Below are 14,642 nucleotides of genomic sequence, written 5' to 3'. Positions count from 1 at the left end.
TTATGAGGAGTTGTGATCAAAGGAGCAGCTAAGTGCCATGACAGCATTGTATTGGGCCCACAGCTACAGACTGCAGGTCCCACATAAAATGCTGTAGTCATTGCACTTGGCCGCTCTTTGAATCCCTGCTCGTTTATGATGCTGTCCCTTTTTCTTTAACTTCTTCCACTCACCCTCTTATGCAGATTTGGCTGTATAGCTGAACGTGGACTCTCTAGAATCGTCTCAGTCACCTATTCACTCCCCCCTAATGTATGTGCCAAAATAGATTTCCACAAATTAACAAAAAAGCCTCTCTTTTCCAGCTTCTCATTTTGCTCTCTTCATATATAAAGGGATAGTATTTAGTAATATCGACTCAACTATTCAAATAAGCTAGAAATCATGCCGACGGGGGCTGGGCGTGGTTGGTAGGAGCTATCAGTGCACGTCTCCCTGTGGTGGGACGTTGCAGGTTCAAAACCCAGTGGTACGCTTGAATAATAACTCGTGGGGGAGTCTGCCTAACCCCAGCTTGCCTTTCAAAGAAGAAGAAGCTAGTCATAAGTGCAGACCATGTTGACTCAATCAGGCCTTATAAATGAATTCATCAAGACTCAAATGCTAGGAACGGGCTTTTGGATAGTGCTTTTCAATGGAAAAGCACAAATTCACCAGCCAAAAAAATCCTGCATATTATAAGCCATTGATTTTTCAAGGCTCATAAAATAACACATATATATGTTATAACCAAACCATCCAAGAGCTGATTCCTACTAACCAAACCATATAGATCACATTTATATATAAGGTTATTTTCATAAAAAAATAAAAGAAACAAACAAAAAGATAAAACTCGTCGCCATAAGACCAAAAACTGACCTTTCCATTATATTTGGAATAGTCTATTCACTATTTTTATGTATTCAAGTTGACTCAAACATGATGTCTTATACCAATTCTAAATCATCTTGATCATCATGAATTATTAGCAGTCAATTTTTCACTATCTCATATATCAAACACTATGGTATATTAGATATAATGAAACCTTATGAAATTGTAAATAAAGCATGTTAAACACGTGTATATTGTTGCATTGAACATTTGGTAGCTAGATTTATACAAATAAAAGTGTGTCCCAGCTGCTCCCCTTCCCAAACACATACCCACACACACATTATATATATATATATATATATATATATATATATATATATATAGAGAGAGAGAGAGAGAGAGAGAGAGAGAGAGAGAGAGAGAGGGCTGCTAATCACTTTTTTAAGCTAATGGCCATGCTAACTGGGCTTTCGATGGGTTTTCACATGCACTACTTAAACGTAAGTGTACATATGTGTTCAGTTCAGCACAACCGTTTTACTAAAAAACAATACTTGGATTATATTTTTTTTGATGAAAAACATGTTTCTTTAAGTCTTAAATATTTAAAAAAATCTTAAGTCATTAATTGTTTTAAACCTTATAAAAAACTACCTGCATGTCAAAATCGGATAATCTAAGAGTTGATTCTTATAAAATCAAACATGTAAAATGCATATGTAAGATTTAAGAAAAATATGAAAAACTCATTTGAAAGCCTATTTAGCATGAGACTTAGCTAGAAAAGTAATTAACAACTACCACATTCCCTCTATCAATAAATAAATATATATATATATATATAGTAGGGAGGCACATAAAGTGTGATGATTTTTGGACTAATGATTGACAATGCATTTTTTTTACACTTTTAGCAGTAGTCTTGGACGTAATACACGTTGCCCTAGGCGTGGCCGACTGCATCCAATGCCTAGTGCCCCCAACGTTACATGGGATCCTATATATATACGAGAATGTATTTGGTATTGTCATGGGCAAAGAATCCTCTAGTTGAAACTCACAATGGGAGGTTGTGTTGGCCAAATCTAACTTATGGATGTGTTCAACATGGTCAAAATAGTAAGAATTGACTTTTGGATTGTATTTTGTCCAATACAATTTTAAGAAGATTGAAATTTTGATACATTATAGGTTATTAATTTTTTAACTTGCAAAATTTTATGTACAGGTTTGAATAACATGATTTAAGCACCCATTTCTAATAATCCAAACATGTACTTTACCCACAAAAGTAGCAAGCATTATATATACCGGGAAACATAAATATATTTATCAGTCAAATATGTTTGCTGGTATGAATCGAAATTTTTATAGTTTTTTTTTGCAAATCTAACCCTGTAGATGCATTCGGCATGGTTCATTTGCTAAGAATATATTGTTAGACCATAGAAATGCAATTTTTTATGCTTAAATATTTATAAAAATTCTAAGTAGTTGATTTTCAACCCTTAAAACCAAGAGTTTAGATTACATCCGTACGATAATTTTTTTGAAAAAAACAAAATACCTATTCATACTAGGAAACATATTTGGTTGGTAAACATATTTTAGTTACCCTATATATTGGAAAACTGAAATATGTTTACCAACTAAATATATTTTGTTGGTATGAATAGAGATTTTCATAGTTTTTTTTTTGCAATCTACTGTTGGATCATCGATAAAAAAAAATGCGACTTTTATGCTTAAATATTTATAAAAATTCTAAGCTATTGATTTTCAACCCTTAAAAGTTTTTTTTTATACATCTTAATTGGATTATTCAAAGGTATATTTCTATAAAACTAAGCGTTTAGATCACATCCATACCAACAAATTTTCTAAAAGGGAACTCAAATATGTTTACCAACCAAATATGTTTAGTCGTATGAATCAAGATTTTCATAGTATTTTTTTTTTGCAAATCTAACTCTACAAATGCATTCAACGTGGTCTATTTGCTATTTGCTAGGAATCTGATCATTGCAAATCTAACCCTGCAAATGCATTTGACAGTGGTCAATTGCTAAGAATCTAATCATTTTGATCAAGAAATATAATTTTTCATGCTTAAATATTTATAAAAATCCTGTAATTGATTTTTAACCTTTAAAAGATTCATTTTATACATAGTAATCAGATGATTCAAGAGTCTATTTTTATACATCCATTTTATGCTTAAATATATATAGCAAATTCTTTTTCTCTGTGCAAAAACGCCCCCATTCCACCATTCTGTCAATGATGATATAATTTGCTATTATTCGCTTGCTTTTTCTCCATTCGGAGGGACTAAACCCAAAATAAAGATCCCATCTTCTTTTGCTTTGTTGGAAGCTCGTCATATTCTCTCTCTCTCATCCACCGTCTCGTTTACCCGGAAAAGTGGAAGAGGAAAGGAAGAAGGGAGAGGAGGATTGTTTCTTGGGGTGCGTAGAAACACCCCGATCACTTTATGTATGAATGGAATTGGATAACATAGAGTGCATCTCATCATCCGATGGGATCGATGAGGAAGAGCGATCCTCGAAGCCGCATGTCTCCTTCACAATCTCACCCGCCACCAGCGTCCATGAGCTCCTTGAGTGCCCCGTCTGCACCAATTCCATGTACCCGCCCATTCATCAGGTGCCCAATCTCTCCTTTTGCTCGTTTTTCTGCCAATTTATTAGCTTTTGTTATCTGTTTGATGGGATGTGGCATTCTGTTCTGCCAATTTTGCCAATCATTTTGCTTTTGGGCGTCGGTGAATGTGTGGTTCTTTGGTATTGATTTGATGAAATGTTGCTCAAATCCTCTTCTGTCATAATTTGTTTTGTGGGTGTTGGTCATTGTGAGTGTTCATTTGATTGGACGATTGGGGCAGTTCTCTCCCTGTCTGGATATAGATCGTTCTTTTGAGTTATTATTTGTCTGATTTGGTTGAGCAGTGATTTTCTCCACATTCTTCTCAAAATTTCTGATTTGGGACGTTCCCTGTCATTTTTACTTGATTCGATTGGTTACTAATTAGCACCTTTCTACATACTTCTTATTTTTCTTTTAGTGTTGCGAGATTAAAAGTGGTTTTAGCCATTTTCTTTTAGTTGAAACTTTCTTTTCTTTTTTCTTTCTGGTTGATTAGTCTTTCTCCAAATTTTGGTGGATGCTCTTGATTTTCAATTTTTTGTGTTGCTATGATCTGGTTTTATTTTATATCTTATTTGGTTTTGTTTTTCTTGGCAATTTTTTTTAGGATGCTCCTCGACATTACTTCCATCCCTCTTCTCTCATCGTATTTTCTCCAAAAGTTTGTGGCATCTTTGGTCATTCATATTTTTCCTATTGGTTTACTGAAGATGCATTTGCGCCACGTTTCCTGTTTTTTCTTATAGGAATTTCACCAGATCATACGTCTTTGTCAAATTACGAGTCTAACTGGGTAGTTTTGACGCTTCCTTTTGGGTGTTATGATTGTGTTTTCTTTTTTCCTTTCAATGAATGTTGACATGCTGCTTGAGTTTGTTCTAACCTTTCTTGGACATGGAGATGTAAAATCTTCAGCTTAGGTTTGGCTGAATTATAGTTTCATTCCATGTTTCTGAAAGTTTCATTTTACAAAAAAACGGGACTGGTGGATATCTTACAATTTGATATATCTAGGGTCATGTTTCTATCATAGTCACATTGTACGGGTGTGTCTGAGGCAAAATTTCAGAATGTATTACTATTAGATTCTTTTCTTAACAAATCTCAGGAAATCTCGTGCAAATCTTGATGTTTCAACGATTGAAAACATATAAACACTTTCACAACAGTTAGAAAAGAACAGGTTTTAAAAATTTTAGTAATTATTTTTTTGTTTCAAAATGTAAAAAAAAGATATAAAAAGTTTTTAAAATAAAAGAAGACAACGAAAGAGGGAAAGTCATTCTTAAAATATCCAAAACCAATAAGAAAGTCAAAAAAGAAAACATTGATATCATGATATGCTTAAAGTTCTGATATTTTTAGAAATATCGTGATATTTTACCTGTTCAAACTTTCCAACATATTGTGATAATATCATGATATTTTTCTATTGGTGATGTCTGTCCAGCGGTTTCTAGCTATGAAACATACTATTTGGAAGAACTGTAATAGTCTTTGTTAATGTAATTATTAATATAATAATGATCCTACAATATATTGTGATATTCGACATTCCTGTATTTGTCTATCAGAAATTGTTGTGAGTTTTCATGTCCAACCTTTTTTTCAACTCTTCTTTATATTTATGCTGTTGTTTTTTTATGTGCCATTTGGAAGGGATACGGATCATGATATACTAACAGATTCTCGCTACTTTGTCAGTCAAATAAGGCAGCACCCTTTTGTTTCTAGAAAATGTGTCAAACTCAAAATCTTTAAAGAAAAGAACTGTGAAATTATGCAAGTAGTGATGTACAATTCATATAGTAGCGTTACACTTTATGCCATTGGTTATCACTTGGTTGTGTTACACATTCATCTTACACTTGCTGCTGCTGTATCGCGTAAACATGTGACCTTTCTTTTCTCATACTACAATAATTCAGATTAAAATGATCGCAGGGTAAACCTATTAAATATTGAATCAATTACAGATGCTTTAGGGTCAAAGGAAAAAGAAAGTGGATGGCCAAAGTAAGTTCCATATAGTTCATTTTATATAGTTCTACATAAGAATAATAGTTCAGATTCTCCAAACCTAAAACTTTTTTGCGGCTTGGCTATGGTGTCAACATCTAGGATGCATGGGCAATGCTGCATTTCTTATGCTGCTCTTGGAAATTCTTTTACTTGTCATAGTGGATGATGGATGTTCTTTAATAGAAAAGCGTAGGACAGAAGGTTGCAATGCAGCCATTCTAGTATGTGCTATTTTTGAAGAATTTGTGGATGACCTTTTGCTAGTGTTCACCTGGGACCATGGCAAGGAGCCTTTTTAGATTGCTACAGTGTACTTGAATTTCTATCTTCAATGTCTGATGGTTTATGGATGCTGTAACATTTTTAGCATGTAAGTAATATACTTTTAGGATATCACCAATTTATGTGCTTATTAAGGTTCTGTTTGGCTACTCATGATAAAAGACCAAATTCTGGTAAATTTGCAATCCATACTATATGAAACATGCATTCTTACCCTGGGGTCCATCAATGTCTTGGGGTATCAACGTTCTAACACTACTGGCCATAATGGTGATTCATGTGCTTATAGAGCTTTCTGTCTATGATATATCTTTGAACTATATGGTTTTATTTGAAGACTTGGTGTGATTTAAATAAAAAAGAATGCACCATGTCATTTGCAGCTTGCATATCAATATATCATCTGGGATTCTGCTGGCCCATACTTATTTGTTTGGTTGTTCTTCTCAGATTTTAGACCATCTCTGACTCTACGTGCTGCTAACCATGGTTGTACGTATCGTACCACATCGTACGATACATATTGTACCACATCGTATGATACGTATTATTACTTTTGGGTTTTGCGATACGATACATACTCGTATCGCGATATGAGTGTGTATGTACCCGTATCGGGTGTATCGTGCTGTATCATACGATACAGCGTGTATCGTACGATACAATATCGACACACTTAAAAAAGGCTAAAAGTTGTATTTTTTCATTTTGGGTTTAAAAGGCCTCTTGAGGGCCGAGTTCTCGGTATGTTTAGAGTCCGTTAGAAGGGAACCCATGCACCCTAGGTTCTCTGAAATCTATTTGGGGGCCGATTCATGTGCAAGTGAGAGGGATTTTGCGATTTTATCAGGAGTGCATTTTCACCATTTTTTTGCTCAAGTGGGTTAAGGTACAAAATACTTATTCTTTGCATCTTATTGAGTGTTTTTGGGGAAATGTGTGTCTGGTGCTTCTTATTGAGTTTTTTAATTGGTTATGTTTTATTTTAGAACCTTCGATGTCATCTTCAGACTTTTCACGTTCATGTCATAGAGATGATCCTGCATGACAATACTGCAGAAGCATTGATGATGTACCACGACTAGGGTCACCATTGAATTTGAGATGTTTGTTTTGTGATGCTATTATTAGAGGTGGACTACGTAGATTTAAACACCATATTGCAGGTCAAGATCAAAATGTACGTCCATGTGATTCTCCTTCTATTCCTGTCACTTTTCGTGTTGATGTTATTGTTGAACTAAAATAAATTCGAAGAAGAAGAATTTTGAAAAAATGGAAAGATGAAGGAGTAGTAACCAATGTCCGCACTTGTGGAGGGGTGACAACCAATTTTCCTATAATGGTTGGGTTACATCAAGGATCTGCATTAAGCCCTTTCCTATTTGCTATAGTGATGGATGAGCTTACGAGATCAATTCAAGAAAATCTGCCGTGGTGTATGTTGTTTGCTGATGATATTGTTTTGATTGATGAGTCTAGAACTGGGGTTAATGCTAAGAATTATGGAGACAAACATTGAAAGCAGGAGGTTTTAAGTTGAGTAAGAGTAAGACAAAATATATGGAATGTCGGTTTAGTAAGCAACGAAGTAGTGATGGGAGTGTAGTGAAGCTTGGTGAGCAAGAAATACCGGTGGATGACTGTTTCAAATATTTGGGATCTATCATTCAAAAGTATGGAGAAATTGATGGAGATGTAAATCATAGGATAAAGGTTGGGTGGATGAAATGGAAAAGTGCAACTGGAGTGTTCTGCGATCGTAGAATGCCATTGCGGTTGAAGGAAAAGTTTTATAGGACGACAATTAGGCCCGCTTTACTATATGGTACGGAATGTTGGGCTGCCAAGAGACATCATATTCAAAAAATGAGTGTAGCTGAGATGTGTATGCTTAGATGGATGTGTGAAAATACAATAAAAGATAAGATTCGAAACGAGGAGATACGTAAGAAGGTAGGCGTTGCATCCATTGAAAATAAGATGAGAGAGAATCGTTTACGGTGGTTTGGACATATTCGGCGAAGGCCTAATGATGCTCCAGTTAGAAGGATGGAAAAATGAGAAAATGTATTAGTTAAAAGAGGTCGGGGTAGGCCTAAAAAGACTTGGATGGAGATGATAGGAAAGGATATGAATGCTTTGGACCTCACCGAAGACATGGCATTGGATAGAAATGATTGGAGGAAAAGGATTCATGTGGAAGACCCAAAATAATTTTCTTTTTTGGTTCATATCGTCGACCCCAATTGTTTTGGGATGAAGGCGTAGTTGTTGTTGCAAAGATGAAGGACTCTCAAGTTTCAACCATTGTTTCAGATTCTGAAGATGATGATAATGACCCAATTGCCAGAAAATGGCTGAATATAAAGAGATCATCGCACGACAGTTGAATGCAACACTGAGGAAATATTGTTCTAATGTTTGGCAAATATGCTCTAGAAGATAGTTTAGTTTTAGGATCTTTATAGTTTAGAACTTTAGATATGAAGAGTATCATGTAAGATTGTTGGTTAAATATAATATTTTTAGTTATCATAAACTCTTAGTAGTTTAATTATGACTTATGACATTTTAGTATCACTTGGATGTGAATTTAATATTGTTAGTTAAGGCCTTAATTGTGTTTAAAATTTAAATTATGTAGTTGCCTTTTATTTACATTGTCAGTTATTAGTTGCATGGTTTGTTATTAATTTAAGTTTTAAATTATGTAGTTGCCTTCATATGTGATTTTATGATTGTATTTTATGCAATTCATCATTGTTTTATGTGATGATTTTTTAGCATTTTTGCTATTTTTTTCTGATTTTTTTGGAGATTTTTGAATTTTTTTTATTAAAGATTTATGATGTGTTTACGATACGATATGATATAGCGTTACTTTAGGCTCGACCGATATGAGTAACGTTACGATACTTGCAACCTTGCTGCTAACAGTTGTGTTCTTACACCAAAATACAACTTTTATGTTTTTTTAATGGAGTCTTTCTCTGTCACATGGATATGAATATTGACATGGGACAAGACCACACACACATACACAAATATGTCTGAGAGAGCATTGAAGCATGAATATCATCTCAAGTATAAACTCTTGAACAACAATTGGAAACATTAGATAATAAAACTAAGTTAAAATTAAAATGTAATATAATTGATAACAAATTTTAAAAAGAAATATAAGGCTTTGTTTGGGAGCCGTAGTTGAGAGCGGTGATGAGGGATTCATGAAATACCCATCATCTCCATCGTTTGGGAACACTGTTTTGGGAGGGGAGATGTGTAAGAAAATGGTGGTCTTTAAATATCACCAACAATGTCCACCAACTAGATACAAAAAGTGGACAATCACCAAGAAGGAACTCACTATGGAATTCATTGTTACGGTCCAGAATCGGGCCCAGTGTGTCAAGATGTTTTTCTGATTTCAGGGAGACTTGAGTTTCATTTTTTAGTTCCATTGAGTCTTTGGGAGAGGATTCCCTTCATTTTTGAAGAATTGGGCCAGGACTATACGGGTCAAGATCTAGGACTCGTCAATACTTGTTATAAAACTTTTAATGTGAAAAATGCCTCAAGATCTGTGCTCCAGATCCAAGAGGCCACCTCACACCCCATGGGGGTCCATCCCAACTTGTGTGGGGTCCAATATGCTGATGTGGCTGAGTGTAGGAAGTAAAAGACTAATGACACATGTTTGCTTCCTATTCAAACAAGGGAGAAGGATATGGGTCCCAGACACATGACACACAAGGAGAGCTCCTTACAAGGGGAGAAACTTTCTTTAGGGGTCTGGACACTTGGCACCAAGGAGGAGGAAAATGAAGGAAGGTGGTTACATGGGGGGAGCCACAAAATCAACAAGGTGGGGGGCCACCCGTTGGAAAGAAGAAAGAGAGAAGGGAAAAGGAAAAGAAAGAAGGGGGCATTCCTCTCTTTAAAAAAAAAACATCACCCCCTTAAGGGGGGAGATGACTTTTTGCAAACCTTTCAATTTTTGAAAATTGGAAGGTTGGTCCAGCTAGGGTATTATTACTATTGTTATTATTGCTACTTTTAGGTAGGTTTTAGTTTTAGTTAGGATCTGGTTACGGTGGGACCTAGTCAAGCTAACTGACCCCTCTCTAGTCTAGTTCTGACTGCCAATTAGGATCTTGTTTTGGCAGTTAGAGGGTGTATGAGTTAAATTTTCTATTTTGGATTGAAATTGGACCCAACCTAGGGCCATTCATTATATAAGGAGGTCTGGGAAGCCTTCAGCCTTTTGGTTTTTTTATGCAAGTTTAATGAATTAGAATTGATTTCTCTCTCTTCTCTCACTCTCTCCCCTCTCTATTCTCTCTGAATCACGTTGGAACCAGACCCCAAGGTTGGTTGTGCATCTCCCCGAAAAAGCCCAAGCTCCTTCGATGCCCCGGACCGTGTTTTTACTTCCCTGGATTGTGTGTCCGAGTTCCAGAAAGTGGGAGACACCATCCCAGTCTGCTACAAACCTCCAAGTTACCTTTAGGCCCTGTTTGGAAACTGTTGAAAATAGGTGGTTCTTTGCTTAAGTTATTTTATATTAGAGGGTTTCTGAAATTTTGTCCTCATAAGGACTTACATGTAATTTCTCCTTTTTGCCTCTCTCTATTTAATATAGAGAGAAGCCCTAATTAATGTAAGTTATCGAGTTCTATTCTCACAGCCGTCTCTCTCTCTCTTCTCTCTCCCTCTCTCTCTCTCTTCTTCTCCCCCTCTCTACCTAGGGTTTGGGTCATCCCTTCTCTTCTTCAACATGGTATCAGAGCTAGCGATCTCAGGAGCGTGATCGAGGAGCGTGATCTACATCCTCGAACCAGGTGTCGATTAAATTTTTTTTTGAGATCTGATGACAGATCTGGCCTAGATCTGTTATCAGACCTAAAGAACAACATAGAGAGCATCGTGGGAGTACTCAGGTCAGGCAGTCGTAATTTTTTTTGTGTCTCACATGCCGTGACGCCTAGGTGTGGCAGCTGATAGCAGATCCTATTGTCGTATGGCTATGTCTGCTGCCATTATGTGTTTGTGGCTGTCGTGACTTACAACATCTGCAAATATGATTTCAGTAATTGCTGTCGTGATTTTAAGCCTCTGTTGTGATTTCAGCATCCACCGTGACCCTTCATGCTGTCGTTATTATTTTGTTTGTCGTGATTGCATCTGTTGTCGTGACTTCAGCATCAAACCCACATCAGTCGTGATTCTTCATGATGTCGTGATTGTTTTTCACATGCTGTCGTGATTAGTTTCAGCATCGGAAGCTCTGTAGTGGAAACAACCATTTTTTGCTGTGTTGAAAATCATCATGTTTATGTGAAAGTTTTTTTTCTGGTCGTTGGTTCTAGCTGATGCGTGACTGTTATGTGTGTGGACTGCTGTTCAAGATTCATGTGTGTGGGCTGCTGTCCACTATTGTCGTGGAAATTGCAGGCTTGATTCCTGTGGTGCTGGGGAATATTCTCCTCGTGTGACCTGCTGTTCCTTACTGTCGTGGTGTCTTTTTGTGAACAGCTGCTAGGTTGCTTGAAATCTGTCCAGATTTTTTTTTGCTGAAACAGAAATATTTTGTTAGTATGGCTGAAACTTCAAAGTGTGATTCCAAATTGGAACACATTGGTGAATATAAAGCATTTGCCAACCCCTTCTCGTATGGCTCTTCCGTAAGGTTGAATGAAACCAACTATGCCAGATGGTCCAGAACTTTTATGATGTCGGTATCTGGACATCGTTGAAAACATATTTTGTTGGAAGGCGAACCCAATGAGAAATTGGGAAAATATGTTACTTGGGATGAAGATAATGACATAGTTATGTCATGGATCATGAATAGTGTCGAACCCCATATTGCAGATGGATTGATCTACTATAATACAACCAAACTGATGTGGGACAATCTTCGTGATACATATTCACAAGAAACGAATGTGAGTCGTATCCTGCAAGTCGAACAGGAAATATATAATTTGCAACAGGGAGATCAGACCTTGGCCCAGTACTATGCCTCGGTCAAAGCTGCGTTTGAAAGACTTAATGCTCACAGGCCCCTATGTTGCTCAAAGCAAAAAGATCATCAAGAACAATCCATGGTTGCTCGTTTTCTTACAGGTCTTTCTTCAGATTTTTCCGTTGCAAAAGTTCAAATGTTGACTGGATCAGATGTTCCCACTCTTGCCGATGCTTACAATCGCCTGAGTAGACTTGCGATCTCTCTGCCACAATCTCAGCCTGTGACTCAGTCATCTGCTCTTGTTGTCCCATCTAGTTATGGGCGTGGAAATGTTCAGAATATTAGAGGACGAGGACGTGGACGTGGTATGGGTGGCAGAGGAAAGCTTCAATGTACGGAAAATCTGGACATTTAGAAGATCGTTGCTGGGATAAGCATGGTCGGCCAACCTCTTCTTCATTAAAGTCATATACTCCTAAAGCAAATGTGACTACTATCGAGGCTACAAATGTACAAAAGAATATTGCTGAAAATGAGAGTAGTATCACTCTTAGTCGTGCCGAATATGATGAGCTCATAGCTCTTTGACCTTTGAGTTCCACTCCTCCTGTAGCTGGTGTTGCATATTCAACCGGAAATCATCTTCATCCGACTGATAGTAAGTGGGTTATTGACTCTGGTGCATCCAGACATTTGTGTGGCAATTCTCGTGTTTTTTCAGATCTAAAGGATATTAAGGCTCAGATTGGAGTCTCCTTAGCCGATGGGAGCTCCTCCCCGGTTGTTGGTCAGGGAAATATTTCTATATCCTCCTCATTACAGTTGAAAAATGCTCTTCATGCTCCAAATTTTCCTCAAAGTTTACTTTCTGTTAGTTGTCTTATAAAAGAACAAAACTGTAGAGTAATATTTGATCCAATGGGTTGTCATGCTGACGGGGAAGAAGATTGGTGGAGGCTATGAAGAAAATGGAATTTACTACCTACATCATCCAATGGGTACTGTCCATGCTGCAGTGGAACATTCATTCAATCCTGTTCAGTGGCATCGTCGTCTTGGTCATCCTTCTTTGTCAAAGCTTCGGTCGGTCTTTCCTCAGATTCCTTCCACCACATCATTTCAGTGTGAGGCATGTCAGTTGGGCAAGCATCATCGAAGTTCGTTTCCTTCGAGTCAGAGTCAGTCTAGTAATAAAGTTTTTGAACTTCTTCATGCAGATGTATGGGGTCCTAGTAAGATTCCTACTAGGACTCAGTGTCGTTATTATCTTGTTATTGTTGATGATTTCTCTAAGTTGTCATGGGTATTTTTAATAAAAGGAAGATCTGAAGTTCCAAGTATTATCAAATCCCTAATTCTTGAAATAAAAACTCAGTTTGAATCTATTGTCAAGATTGTTCGCACTGATAATGCTCTCGAGTTTAAATCAAAAGGTCTGTTACAATTTTACCAAGATCATGGCATCCAACCTCAAACTTCCTGTGCCTATTCATCTCAACAAAATGGGGTGGCTGAGCGAAAACATCGACACATCCTTGATGTTGCCAGGACCATTATGATTCAATCCAATGTTCCTGCGTCATACTGGGGTGATGCGATTACCACTGCTTGCTATCTGATCAACCGCATGCCTTCGTCTTCTGTAGGTGATCAAATTCCATTACATATCCTAAAACCTAATGCTCCACTTTTCCCTTTATCACCAAAAATATTTGGATGTGTTTGTTTTGTACACAAACTTGGCCCTGACCGTGATAAATTAGCCTCTCAAGCTACAAAATGCATATTTATCGGTTATCCAAAAAATCAAAAGGGCTATCGATGTTATGATCCTATTTCTCGCCGAGAGTATGTCAGTGCGGATGTATCTTTCCTGGAATCCTCTCCGTATTACTCTATTTCTACTTCCTCGCTGCAGGTTGGTCCAACTGAGTCTTTTCCATTACCTATACCTCCTTTTCCTTTGGAATCTGTGCCCCCATTACCGAATCAAACTTCATCCACTTCTAGATTTAATAATCCTCCATTGGTATATGTGCGTAGAGCTCCACTTCCGCAAGCGCCTTCATCTTCTTCTTCTCCTGAGGTAAGTTCTACTGACAATAGTGATCTCCAGGATGATGATAACAAGTCTATTGCTCTACGAAAGGGGACAAGACAATGTACCTTATATCCCATATCTCATTTTGTCTCTCATGCCAGAATTGGACATCAGTTGAAGTCATTTGTTTCAGCTCTGTCTGCTGAAACTATTCCTCTGAACTATCAACAGGCAGCACTTGATAATCGCTGGAAGCTGGCTATGCAAGAAGAAATGACATCTTTAGTATCTCAACATACCTGGGATCTCGTTGATTCCCCAGCAGATGCTGACATTGTTGGATGTAAATGGGTATATACAATAAAGTACAAATCTGATGGTTCTATTGAAAGGTACAAGGCCAGATTAGTCGCGAAAGGGTATACTTAGACATATGAAATTGACTTCTTTGAAACTTTTTCTCCTGTTGCACGGATGGGTACCATCCGTCTTGTTCTCTCAGTAGCTGTTCAGCATGGTTGGAGCTTATGCCAATTAGATGTGAAAAATGCATTTCTCTATGGGGATCTATCTGAGACCGTTTACATGCAACAACCTCCAGGCTTTGAGGTTGAGGGAGAGTGTCAGAAGGTGTGTAGATTGCGAAAGGCGATTTATGGCTTGAAACAAAGTCCTCGTGCATGGTTTCAAAAGTTATTTGAAGTAATGTCAAGCTTTGGCTTTAATAGATCAACAGCAGATCATACTCTTTTTATAAAGAAAACTAGCTCTGGCATAGTTGTTATGGTGGTATATGTGGATGACATTATTCATACAGGAGATGATGTGAAAGCTATT

General features: G+C 37.1%; 1 protein-coding gene across 1 annotated transcript in view; it reads left to right on the top strand.

Moving 5' to 3' along the window:
- The first annotated feature begins 3,176 nt into the window (after positions 1 to 3,176).
- The window catches only part of LOC149814732 (E3 ubiquitin-protein ligase SINAT5-like), a 38,913-nt gene continuing 27,447 nt past the window's right edge, over positions 3,177 to 14,642 (top strand). Inside the window, exon 1 of the mRNA XM_089988494.1 lies at positions 3,177 to 3,486. Coding sequence (XP_089844620.1) covers positions 3,322 to 3,486 — 165 coding nt within the window. The 5' untranslated portion in view covers positions 3,177 to 3,321. The remainder of the gene's footprint in view (positions 3,487 to 14,642) is intronic.

Source organism: Nuphar pumila, chromosome 15 (assembly GCF_984573655.1).
Source record: "Nuphar pumila chromosome 15, dmNupPumi1.hap1.1, whole genome shotgun sequence".
Taxonomy (NCBI): domain Eukaryota; kingdom Viridiplantae; phylum Streptophyta; class Magnoliopsida; order Nymphaeales; family Nymphaeaceae; genus Nuphar; species Nuphar pumila.
Note: the sequence above shows the minus strand (reverse complement) of the source record. Positions and strands in the feature narration are given on the sequence as shown.